The sequence below is a fragment of the Anopheles bellator genome, chromosome 1 (genome assembly GCF_943735745.2).
Source record: "Anopheles bellator chromosome 1, idAnoBellAS_SP24_06.2, whole genome shotgun sequence".
Classification (NCBI taxonomy): domain Eukaryota; kingdom Metazoa; phylum Arthropoda; class Insecta; order Diptera; family Culicidae; genus Anopheles; species Anopheles bellator.
This window is the reverse complement of record NC_071285.1, coordinates 57986636-57999038: the sequence shown is the minus strand read 5'-3', so window position 1 is coordinate 57999038 and position 12403 is coordinate 57986636. Positions and strand designations below refer to the sequence as shown.

Below are 12403 nucleotides of genomic sequence, written 5' to 3'. Positions count from 1 at the left end.
CCTCAACAAAATGGACGGCGAGTTCTGATGCCCGAGTATGTGGTGGGGCAGAAGGCTCCTAAGAGGGCCAAGCGAACACTTGCGAAGCACGCACCGGCGGCTGAGGGCAGAGGGAACGAAATGCAACTGGAACATTTGATGGAAGAAAATGAGGCTGATGATGATGAAGAGAATTAAGCAAAAACTGCACATTGTTTTTGAAAAATTACTTTTAAACTGTATTTAGAGTAAAATAAATATAATTCGTATAGTGAGAAAAAAAAGACGAAGCACTGAAGAAATGTTGAGAAAATGTTTCAATGTGAAGATTTTCTTCCAGCCCTTTCACACCATGAATCACCAGGCTGCTCCATTCGGCACACAAAGTCCTATCGCAACATGAAACATAAAACCGCGTCTACTCAGTAGGCGCTGTTTGTCTCGCTCACGCATTCCACACTTGCGCTGGAAACGAGTGAAACGCATCTATCTCGTTCGCACGAACGCATCTACCGTTTGGTTCTCGAGCCTCGCCAGTGTTTGTGTTAGTGCGACCGATCGTTAGTCCGCAAGATCGCAACAACAACAGGACATATGAAGAATGTGCCAGAGTGTGTTCAGTTCGTGGCGTGTGTTCGGTGAGTTCGGTTGTACAATTATCAGTAGTTGGTGAACGGAACAATCGCTTTTGGCCAAACAAAACTATCGACAGCGTAGGCAACTTCCGCGATAAACCGGTTGTGCAGTGCCAACCACGCTACGACCACCTGCACCGTTTTTTGGGAACGAAAACGGCCTCGTGCGTCGTGATTATTCTTATTCGGCTGTGCACGATCCACGCACCCACGGCGCTGGCTAGGAGATGCGCATGTCCATCCGTCCGTCGGATCAGCTGGCAAAACCTCAGTCGTTCTCGCGGATTCGGCACGCATTATCGAACGTGTGTCTCTTCCGCAACCGAGTGCCAGTGTGTCGACGAAGGTGGAACGGACTGAACGTAAATCCGGGGCCCTGAGCTCTCGCGTTGTGAGACAGGTGTATCGGGCGCAGTTTTGTGTTGTGCCGTTTAAATCGATGCCAATCACCGGGACTACCCAATTCAGTAATTAGTGATTCTTCGGTGAAGCTCTCGGTCGCCCATTGTGCAATGATCTAAAAAGGCGTGTTCCGACGACACCGAACCGAAATGTGAAAAGCTGCTATTCGTCACGTGCCGTTGACGGGGATCATCTCGAGTGGCCAGAGTGTGTGGCCCAATTATCGGACCAGGTGAGTCATTAGTTTTACCCCAGGACAAATGGATCCGTCCGTTATCCTTCTTTTTTCGTGTTGTTACAAAGTTCCCATGGGCCGTTCTCCGGGAACCGCAAATTGAAAAATCGATTTTTCCGTTACAACTTCCAAGACAGAGCACCACACAAACACAGCGCCCTGTGTAACAGGATAGGCGTGAGTGCACAGGACCTCTCCCGGGTGGGTGGAGGACGATAGGGGGGTCACCCGAGTGGGCCATCACAACACTGTCCGCTTGGCTTCGTCTCGAGTTCGGGTTTTTCTCGGTGGTTCGGTTTGCGCGGACTCGGATACGCGAAAGGCTACTAAAGTAGGTCACCACCACCACCTCCAGTGCTCCCCGTGCGAGGTGTGCCTGTGCAGGACGACAAGTGGTTTGGCGCCGGCCGCACAACACGCCGACGCGTGAAATTGTAAAACTCTTCTAAACCTGTACCCCGGTCCGCCCGTCCGTTACCCCGTGGTCAGGGCCCCGTATGCCAACCCACCGAACTTTATCACGTCCCTACCTCAACCCAGAACATGGCACAATGTTTCGGAAGGAACGGAGAGGTCGCCCACTCTGGGATTCCATCTGCGCAGGGAGACGCTCTCGGTCTTGGCACGAACGTGACGAAATGAGGGGCCACCTCAGGAACCGAATTTTAAACGATGTTGTTAGTCTGCGCCGTGACCATAAAAATGGCTTATTTTCACAACAAATACCGCTTGTGAAACACGCCGCACGAGATCGCAACATGCGCCGCCAAGCACCTAGTAATCTGTGTTGCTTCGACGGATTCGGTGCCGTCGCTATGACAACATGAGGCTGAAAATATGCGCAATTGCCCAACATATGTTTTCGGGAAACGGGAATTGGGTTCCGGCCGACAGATTTCGTTTTTTTTACCCGCCTTATAGAAGCATCTTGCACATGTTGTTTGCAACGAAATACACTAATGAGAATATCAGTTTATGGGTTTTAAGTACAATGATTGCATTAAAAACAACTCGGTGACGATTCTCATTAACCGAGCATCATATCTGTCCGGACATATGGATGGCAAAAAGCAGAACGGGACAGCATAACCGGGTAAATCGGGCGATGATGCCCGGAGTCGGGACCGATTCCACGAAGCTAATTTTAGACGCCGCACGGGAAGCTGGCCCACTGCGTCCCGCGATCGTGTGTAATCGCCTTTCTTGGTGGGGTTCATATCGCAAAGATGATTAATGTGTGTTTTTTTTTCGATAATATTTCTCCCACGTTTTATTTACTGCAAAAAAGGGAAATAAAATACGGTCGAAAATGTAAATATTTGCATGTTGCCGTTTTACGAGAGTGGATGTGAGATCGCGGCCGAAGATGCACGCGCAAAGCACGATCGCCAGCAATTCTCAGCTTCCGTTCGTCCGTGTTCAATTCCTGCCTGGTCGGGTGTTTGTGTCTTACGCAGGGGTTTGCAGAAAAGCAATGTCACCATCCGGCTACTGTCGCAGAATGTATTGTGTTAAGCAAAAATGCGATCAAGCCAAGGGATTCGGTTCTGGGTGGACCATTCTCCGGTGACCGCGCGGATATGTAAACATCGATAATTATGAATGGGTTTCGGAACGGAAGCGCGAAATATGAGTTCCGTTGAGTGTATACAAAACATTGAGAGCGGCCATTAACGCTGAAGAGAACATGAAACGATTGTTTGCAAATAAATTCATCTAAACATGGCCAGCGAAGCGAACTCTCCATCGGCCAGCGGCCAGCGAGCGGAAACGGTGCAAAATCAACAAGAATCCAATCGTGTAACACGAGGCCAATTCCTATCTGGTGACTCACCGCCAAATCGGAAAGCTACTCTCCCTGAGCGAAGAGAAATGCAAAAAGCCGGCCACGGGACGAACACGGGTTCCGTTACTCGCGCGGTGCAATCGCGCAATGATGCACCGGGCCGACTCCGCGGTCTAGTTCTTCGTGCAGTGTGAACACCGAGACCTTGACACAAAACGCTATTATTTTTAGACCCATCCGCGCACCGGTTCACTGGAAAGACTCGAGAGCCAATGAGCCGCACAAAATTGAGCCCCCCCGTGCGCGATCTGATGTGTTGGTTCGTCCTTCGCGAGTACGGGAACGTTTATCTATAATGTTTAAACCAAAAACCTTCACCGATGCTCCCTGGCTCCCTTCTCAGCATTGATTATTTGCATTTAGTTTCGCGCGTCAATTCGATCGACAGGCGGCAGGCAGCTAACGGCAGGATTTGCGGCGGAAACCCGGCAACCGCCGCCGACAAGAAGCAGGTCGGGCACACCACGACACCACGTCCGGAAGCTCGGTAACAAATGCCAGTCGAAGCGCATCGTTTCGTCCTTTCGGTTCAAGTGTCCTTCGTACCTAAACGCTCCAACAGTACACGATGAACAAATGGCGCATTTCTGTGAGGCCGCCTTTTTGTGCGGAAGTGCACCATCACCGGCCACGGGGCCGTGATATTGAACTTCAAGCCTCAGAGAGTCCCTTGAGGAGGGTGCACACACTCACGCAACCCGTGGCAGCAGCCCTTTGCCGTGCCGTCTCACGTCTCGGCGCGGGTGCTAATCGATGACCAACGGACCGCGGCGCAAATGGCTGCCGCGGTTCGTCTGGCCGGCCTCAGTCGAGCCGAATTGCTTAACAACATTGTTCGGTGGCGCTTCGATTGTATCGCATTCATCTGACGACACGACGATTCCTTATCGCACTCGATCTGCATACGCGGCCATTCTAATTCGCCGTGCCGTGTGTTTGCGTTATGATAATTGCTCATAAGCTTCTACCGATTCGATCTCCATCTGCGGGGGACGCCCGAACGGCGGTGTGATATTAAAGAGCACAACGCCGTCGCCGCCGCCGCCGCGGCAACTTCCTTTAGTGGTTACCGGGACCGGCCGCGATGGCCCGCGAAGGTGTTGCACGCATCTTGTTAACACTATTGGCACTCCGTCTCCGTCGCATCCCCCCGAGGGTACGCGGGCGGCATCCCGGATATGTTACCACTTAAACAGCCGGCCCATGTGAGGAATGCTTCTAATACAATTAAGCGAAAACGGGCCGCACCCGTGACGCGCGACGACGACGACGACGGCGAAGACGAAATGGATTCGATGGCGCGCAGGTTAACGTTGCATGCGGCCAAATTGGCCGCGCGCGAACGTTTAAAGTGCACTGACCACTGACTCATTGCATTCGCGTTCGACAACTCGTCGATGGCCCCCCGCCAAACGTGGAGCTATCGAATAATGCGTGCAATCCGTCCCGAGAACGAAGCGGTTCCGGTGCCGGCTCTTCTTCAATTCTGCACATTCGATGCGGGTTTCCAATTTTTCAATTTCATTTTCCATTTTAGATTGACCGGAGCCCCGAGTACCAGCATATATCCATTCGGAAGACCTTTTTTCCCCGCTTTTCGCACAGGGACCAGGGACTGTTGGCCAGCATGTGAATCAATTGAAGGAATGGTTCCCCGAGCGGCTACTGGAATTGCATTGTGGCTGGAGTTTTGTTCTACTGTTGTGCCGGGGGGGGGCCCTGTCTGAGTACTGTTTGATCTTCATTTAGATAGCAGCGCAAACCTCCGACGGATGCCTTCGGTTAAAGAGGTGGCGAGCAAGAGAGCAAACAGTTCCGAAGGTTGAGGATCGTGCCGTGTGCCATTGATCGCGTTGCTCGGACACCACCCCCTCGCACGGGAGAAGAGTTTTCGGGGGTTGGGTTTGTCTGGCCACACAACGTGGTGTTAACGATGTTTGAGTTTTGATGCCTCACATTCATGACTTGTTTTTGGCTTATTATCGCCAAAAATGAGCAACAGCAACTCGGTGCTGATGGGTTTATAATCGCAAAAGTAATTTCACCGTCAGCGCTAGAATATTTCATTAGAAAACACGGATAGTCAGAACGAATATACTCATACTGAGCTAGGGCCACAAGGTACGGAGTGCTCCGGTACCTTAACGGCCGACGATCATTAAAAGCTAATGTGTACCGTAAGGGAGAATTGTGTCACGGGTGCCCCCCCGCTATCGTCTGTCGATGGCCAACAACGTGGCACATTGTGCTACTACGTCCCTTTATTAAATCTGTAACCGGGCAGATCGCTGCTATATATTGCTCTTTACGACCTGCCAAGGCGAAGACTTTTATGCTCCTCGTTGCCATATTTGCATACGGCGCGGCGCACCAAGTATCGGCCCTTCCCCCCAGAACGGATTGTGGATTAGAATGGCAAAACTTCGACTCTGGCGCGCTGCTCTGTTTGCTATCATATTTGCGTGCAAAGTTTATGTTGTTTTTCGTTCCTCCGCTTCCCCCGTGGGATCGCTCTTGATCGTTCAGCCCAGCGCGCCTGACCGATTAGACGATTAGTCAGTTTTTGCACATAATGGCCCTCCCCGCTCACAACTTCCGGTCCGGGTGCTGGGCACGTTCGCAAGAGGCACAAGAGGCGCAAACAAACCGCTGGACCCTCTCCGGTCATCGGTAGCTTATTTTTACGATTTTGCGCCTCGTCGTAGAACAAACAGAAGATCGTGTGGTGGTGGCGTCCCAACCGATGCTGCTCGCTGCTAAACAGTGCAGATCGGAGGGAGGGCATATCTGTGACACGCACGGAACACGCCATCACAAGGCCATCGGGGCTTATTTGATTACACTCGAAGAGGCATTATCGGCCCGTCATCAAAACCACCGTGGTGCAGATTGTGCCCCTGTGACGAACGATAAAAGTGCGTCTGCGAACGTCAATCTCGCGATCAATCACACGTCTGTCAATGCGGGATCAAGCAAATTTTTGATCGAAAATTTATTTCCCCATCAAACTGTATCAGCACTCAATTGAATTACTTGATCCGTAATCCCCAAAAACGCGTTTTGCGATAAGAAGCTTTGATTTTTTGCCACGAATCGTTTTGGAACTGCTCCTCGTGGTGTTCCGTTGAAAGGTAAGTCTCTCCCAACACGTGTTGGCCCCCTCAACGAAGATCCGAAGATGTTCCAAGCGGGGTGGCGACGACGGCCACCTTATGCGACACTTTGGTGTCGTTCCGGCATGGGACAGGCCCATGTGCAAACAGTGGTGTGTCTGCTGGGCCGCCTTTTAATTGCTTCCAGACGCGCCGCCGCACTAGTGGCGGGCCCGGGTCAACCGTAATCTGCCTCAAACAATAAACACTCCCGCACCGCAAACGACCACCGACGCAAGAGGACGATAAGGGGCGAATCGAACCACCGACGGGGGTCAGTGTGCAGTTCAATTAGGTGGCTGGTAAATTAATAACCAACATTTCGATGTACGCAATGCGCCCGCGCCGAGGTACACATGGCAAGGCGGTGGTTGGGTTCTTCCGGCGCCGATCGGATCCCACCGATGAGGTTGCATTCTGTTTGTCCTATTGGTTGAGGGTATATTTTGGGTTATCACACTGCAAACAGGAAGGGACGGGAGGCAGCCATTGTGCACGCTGGCTGACTCCCGACGCCCAAGTGGTAACGGAGTGGAAAAAAATCAGAAAACTTCCTCAAGATTCTAAACTTATCAGGATCGGCTACTGTTCGGATGGTTCGCAAACTGTGGCCAACCGATCGGCCTTACTTTTCAAACGTGCCATTTTTAGTTAGCTCAGCGATGGTCTTAAGACATGATCGTGATCTTTGAAGTAACAAGTTTAGTCTTGCGTGATCGCAGCTCTCGCGATTAAAGGTACATAACCCGGGGGGCAACGAAAGGCGAGATATTGGCCGCGGGACTGTGTGGCGTGTCCCCTGGACACGCACATTAGCAACCCCGCGTATCGATCCGAATCAGCCTTTATCAGTTTTGGCAAAGCCGAGCCGAGCGTGCGTTGTTTCCGTCGCACGCATTGCGCACAGGTCTATATGTTGATGGTCTCTTTTTCTCTCCTTCGCAGCGACCTCCAATATCTTTGCGTCCCAGCCTGGGGCCGCGGGTTTTTTTCGTCCACCGACCAACAAAACTCTATCTGGGCACCCGAAAGGAACTGCAGTCCATCAGCGGACGTTCCCGGGGACGGATAGAGTGTATCGCGAGCGTGTGTGAGGTCACTTCGACGACGACGACGCCCGGAATCGGGGATTTTCCCGCAAACCACGGGCACGCAGATTAGCACGCGATAGAGCGCGATGGTGCTTCCGTTTAATACCACCACCGAGGCGAATGGCCGGCCCGCTGCTGCAGCGCCTCCTCAACCGACGGCCCCACCCATGGCCGCACTAATAACCCCCGAGACGGCCGGAGGACAGATGGAGCAGGACTTTAACCACCCGGACCACCCCGGTGGCGCTTACGGGCAGTTTGTGGATCTGCTGCTGCTGGGCAACAAGGAGAACTATCTGATCCGGGCCGAGCGGAAGGCCATCCTGGACTCGAACACGGTACTGGCGCAGCTCGTGACCAGCAGCAGTGGCGGCAAGTGTGTGGTGCGCGACGTTGATCGCGTCAATTTTGAGATTTTCGTACGGTAAGTACCGATTCCACCTGTCAGTTAGGCGCCAGCCCGTGGCTTGATAACAGTGAAACTTATCTATCGACGGGACACCCGAAAGTGGTTCGAAGCGGACAAAACCAAACAGCCGGTGACGCCGTTCAGGATCGTTCACGTACTTGATCCCCGAAGATCGTGTTCTTCGGGGACACCAGCATCAGCGGTAATCCGCTAGTGTCTCCCACGGTCATCGAGTTCCACCGATAGTGTAGACAAAACCCGTGGGTCAGATTAATCAAAAGACCACCTCGTCGGTCATTTTTTTTGCGATAACACTTTAATTACTTAAACAATTTCCGCCTTCCGTACGGTGCCGCCTTGAACGCCGCTGGCCTCTGTTCAGGCTTGCAAGATTATTTGATAACGTCCCCATTATGCCATGTTGCGTATGGGGCGTGTGGCCGGCGCGTTCTTCGATTTTCGCAATATGGTTTTATCGTGGGCTGGCCATTCATGGCCACACAGAGTTCGAGGTTCTGTTTTAGTACAGGCGGTTCGTCGCCGTGACTCACCGTGGGGAGGAAGATGTGCGTGCCCGTGCGGTTCGCTTATCGCGGGGGGGTGTGCATGCAAACCAATAAGGCAACGATAGCAAGAAAGCCTTTTTAAGGCATCCACCAACGACGCGGATTGCATGTCACAAACCGACGTGCCGATTTCGCTGGCGAGTTCTGCTGTGATTGATTGCCCTGTTCGAGTTCGAGTTTTAATGAAAATGTTTTCTTCCTTTGCGCGGCTCGCAACAGGTATCTCGAGACAAAGTTCGTCAAATTCACCTCGCCAACGCACACGCTCGAGATGCTCGAGCTGGCCACTCGGTTCCAGTGCCGCCAGCTGGAGATACACTGCGTGAAGGAGTTGGACCTGAATCTGAGCGTAGACCACGTGCTCGAGGTGTACCGAGCGCTCTGGTTCTACAACTCGATCGCCCCACCAAAGATCGCGCCGACGGAGCGCGAGAGGAAGCGTCGCTGCTGCCCAACCGGGCGCCGGAAGGGCGCCCCGAACGGTGGCGAGGGCCCCCTGACACCGGAAGAGTACTTTGCGGCCCTTCTCGCCAACTGCCTGCAGCTGATCGATATGCACGCCGAGGAGGTGCTCTCGCAGAAGGCCATGCTTTCGCTGCGCTTCCCGGAGCTGGAGATGATCGTGCGGCGCGATGCCCTTCAGCTGACCTCCGAGACGGTACTGCTCGATCTGCTGGCCCGCTGGAGTTTGGAGGATTGCAACCGCAAGGGCGTCGATCCGACGGCCGAAAACCGTCGCCGGGCACTGGGGGCCCTCTGCTACGCGCCCCGCTACCTCACGATGACCCGGCGTGAGTTCGAGGGCGCCAAGGAACGCATCGAGCTGCTCGATCCGGTCGAATCGCAGCTGGTCGGTGATCTGATCACCGGCGGGAAGGGGGGCCGTAAACAGGGGGCCAATCTTACACCGGAACAGCAAGCCCTGGTGCTCCGCTTCCAGGCGGAACGGCCCGCATTCGCCCTCCTTCCGATCCACCTCAGCCAGCGCAGCCATCCGCGTAACTATCCGAAAAAGATGCGCAAAGCGGCCGCGGATGCAGAGCGCGAACCACGGAACGGAGGCGGCTGCTGCGATCGGCTGCTGCTGAACTGCATTTCCGTTTTTGCGTGCATCTTCGGCTAGCGGTGTTGCCTGTAGGGGCAATGAGACCCCTCCCCGCTTAGCGCGAACAACCCCCTACAACGGCAACACCCCCAGCGCGGCCACCAAAGACTAGGCGTGTGTGCCAGGCACCACACCACACACCGTCAAACCACTGACTTTTAGAATGGTCCACAACGAACCGAGAAATCTCGCCCCGCTCAAAAAAACGGTTGTCGGAAGGACCGGAAGGACACGCGACGACCGCTTTTTGTGGTTAGTTTTTATTTCGAAACAATCATCATTTCAACGCAAGCGTCTAGCACAATGAGCCAAACGCTGTTCCTCGCAGAGGGGACACCGTTTCGGTACTACTGCTAAGTGATTTATTAGCAAAACTTTATGCGGTGCGTTATCAACTGACTCTAGAAACTTATTATTAGTTCGCAATTGCTTTACTGCAAGCCCTTGTTATCATGTTGTATAATGGGAAATTTATCGAAACGATGAGAGGAGATGGCATGTTACACTCGGAACACTGCAGAGGGTTTTTAAAACAGAACATTTTAAATCAGAGACAGAATGAGACAAAAAGCTACAGCAGCAACAGGCACTCTCTCGCTCGGTCACAGCTTCAGCTGCACACGCGATTCAATCAAAGGAAACATTTTACCAGTATTTGCGCCCCGGAACAAGATGCCGGTTATACCGGCCCCAAAAGCTTCGTCCACGTGTCCGCTAGACACAGAAACGGAACGGAATCCTCACTCACTTTCTGGCTGTGTGTTTCTCATTTGTTGGCAGTAGCTGCTGTTGGTGATTTGTTGAAATCCTATTGTTCTTTTATGACGCGCCGCTCGGTACGAGAGCATCTGAATGCGACTTTTGATTTCATTTCCTCTAGTTTACTTGTTCCACTAGCGACAGGGAAAGGTGTAGCAGCTTAGCGCGTAGCATTCTCTTTTGCTCGTTGGTAATCGATATTAGAAGAAAATTCGCTAGAAATGTGTTATAGTGTAATCCGTTTGAGTTTGTGCAAAGTTTAATGTGAACACATTTAAAACATACGTATACATATATCTGCCTGTTATATGAAAACGCTAAGCACCCGCCCAGGGTAGGCAAATGAACAAGAAAAGAAGAATATTATTCGTGTTTGTAAAACATAAGTTGCCATTTCTGTCGTCCCGTGAAATTGTAACCCTTACAGCAAAACGGCGGAAGTCAGTGTTTGCTGTGGTTGATGATTAAGATCGACAAAAAATAAACTAGTAAATGCAGCGCGCATCATGGCAGGCATTGGACTGCGCCAGTGTGTGCAAGAAGAAACGAACGACGATGAGCTCGCGCAGCATTCCGAAAATGGTTTAGAAGAGGGTGTTACAAATGTCCAGCATTATGCAACCTGTGGTCTTGGGTGACCACCGTACACATTAATTTATTATCGTCCAAACATGTTTCAGCATTTTGTCGTGGGCTGGGTGGGATAATGCGAAACTAACTGCTTACTTAGGGTCTTAAGAACAAAGCATAGAAACAAACATGAAAGAACACTGTGTATATCGGTCGTCCCCCGGCTGCGCTACTCGCGCCGTAATTTGGTGTGCAGATTCGCCTCTCGCATATTCATCGGTGCCGCGTTGCGCCTCGGTCGTCCGGATCGATAGGAACAGTCGGAGAGATTTTCGGTGGACGAGCTTTGTTCGGATTTGACCGTCAAACGGCTCTGCTGGGCGCTCTCCTCCTCCAGCCGCCGGCTATCATTTTTGATAGTTCTGGTCGCGTTTGAGCGAGTCCGTTTGCTGGTGCGTCGCTGGGTAGTGGTGTTGTGGTCCAGATTTTGGACGATCGATCGTTCGTGCATTTTGAGGTTGTTTTCCGTGAGTGGTTGCAACACGACTACCGGCTGTGGGTGATCCAGCAGGAATTGCATACGGTAATCCGATTCAGCTTTCTGCGGCCCAGAACAACGTGGATTTTTCACTACCGGAGTGCTGCAGGAAGCGACCTTCATCATGTCATCCGGATTGAAGACGGTCATATCGTTTACGCTCGCATCGTCACGCGGTTTTATCGTTGCCTGCAGTGTCGTATCGCTGGCCGTTTTGTCAGCTGCAAAAGTAGAACCAACGTTGTGGAGACATGAAAACCAATGACACAGGGGATCGCCCGCAAATGCATACCATCGTCGTTGACTTCGCAGTCCATATCGAGCGCAGTGTGATCGGACTGTCGGCCCTCCTGAAGTCCGGCATACAGCCGCCGGCGCTCCTGGCTGCGCCGGCACACCTCTAACACACGGTTAGGTTCGATCGTTTCGAACGATTCATCAAAACTGTTGCTTTTGGATTTCAGGTGCAACCGCTGTATCAGCGAACTGTCGGACGTGTAGTGCGCGTAAGCGGATGGTGGCTCGATGGTCACGTCCGTTTCACGGCCAAGGTCGTCCTCCTCCGAGGTTTCGTTAATCGTAACACTTGCTACGGCGTTCGACGGGTCGTCCGCTGGCACGCTTTCTTCGTGCTCCTCCTCCGGTATGGTATCCACATAGCTAACGGGTGGTCTTTCCAACCGTCGCCTATCGTACACGTACTGCGCTTGGGGTTGTCGTAGCAGCTCGCTGGTTTCCGCCAGCTCGTGATTCTGATTTATTTGCAGAAAAATGCTTTCCGTTCTGTCTTGAACCGACACCATTGTTTTGGTGATCATTTTCAGCTGGTCCGTAAGTTTTCTTAGCGACTCGCGGAGGAACTTGTTCTCCTGGCGTACCTCCAGCAGGCAGGCATTCGTTTCGTTGAACCGCTCTTCCGACAGCCGCAGGTTCAGTTTGCACTGCTGGATTCCTCGGACCAGCTGCTGATTGTTTATGCGGTATGCGGCCAGAACTTTCACAAGATCGGCCTCCGTTTCCATGTTGAAGATCGTGTTTGTCTTTGCCTTAGAATCGCCTATTTCATTTGGCTTAGTTGTCGGTCGATTCACCTTAAAAAACAATTCTTCAAACGCC

General features: G+C 52.3%; 3 protein-coding genes across 3 annotated transcripts in view; 2 read left to right on the top strand and 1 right to left on the bottom strand.

Annotated features, from left to right (window-relative positions):
* LOC131215987 (U5 small nuclear ribonucleoprotein TSSC4) overlaps positions 1–3313 on the top strand; it is a 4054-nt gene extending 741 nt beyond the window's left edge. The window contains exon 3 of the mRNA XM_058210383.1: positions 3269–3313. Coding sequence (XP_058066366.1) covers positions 3269–3313 — 45 coding nt within the window. The remainder of the gene's footprint in view (positions 1–3268) is intronic.
* LOC131212121 (uncharacterized) lies at positions 973–10674 on the top strand. Its single transcript, XM_058205872.1, has 3 exons — positions 973–1248; positions 7195–7764; positions 8535–10674. Exons 2-3 carry the CDS (start codon positions 7427–7429, stop codon positions 9436–9438), a joined length of 1242 nt encoding a protein of 413 aa, XP_058061855.1. The 5' UTR covers positions 973–1248; positions 7195–7426; the 3' UTR covers positions 9439–10674.
* A 207-nt stretch (positions 10675–10881) lies between these two features.
* Positions 10882–12398, bottom strand: LOC131216680 (uncharacterized). The gene is made up of 2 exons (XM_058211235.1): positions 11580–12398; positions 10882–11508 (listed from the first exon to the last, which is right to left on the bottom strand). The coding sequence occupies exons 1-2, from the start codon at positions 12307–12309 to the stop codon at positions 10979–10981; spliced, it is 1260 nt and encodes a 419-aa protein (XP_058067218.1). The 5' UTR covers positions 12310–12398; the 3' UTR covers positions 10882–10978.
* Between the last annotated feature and the right edge of the window lie 5 nt (positions 12399–12403).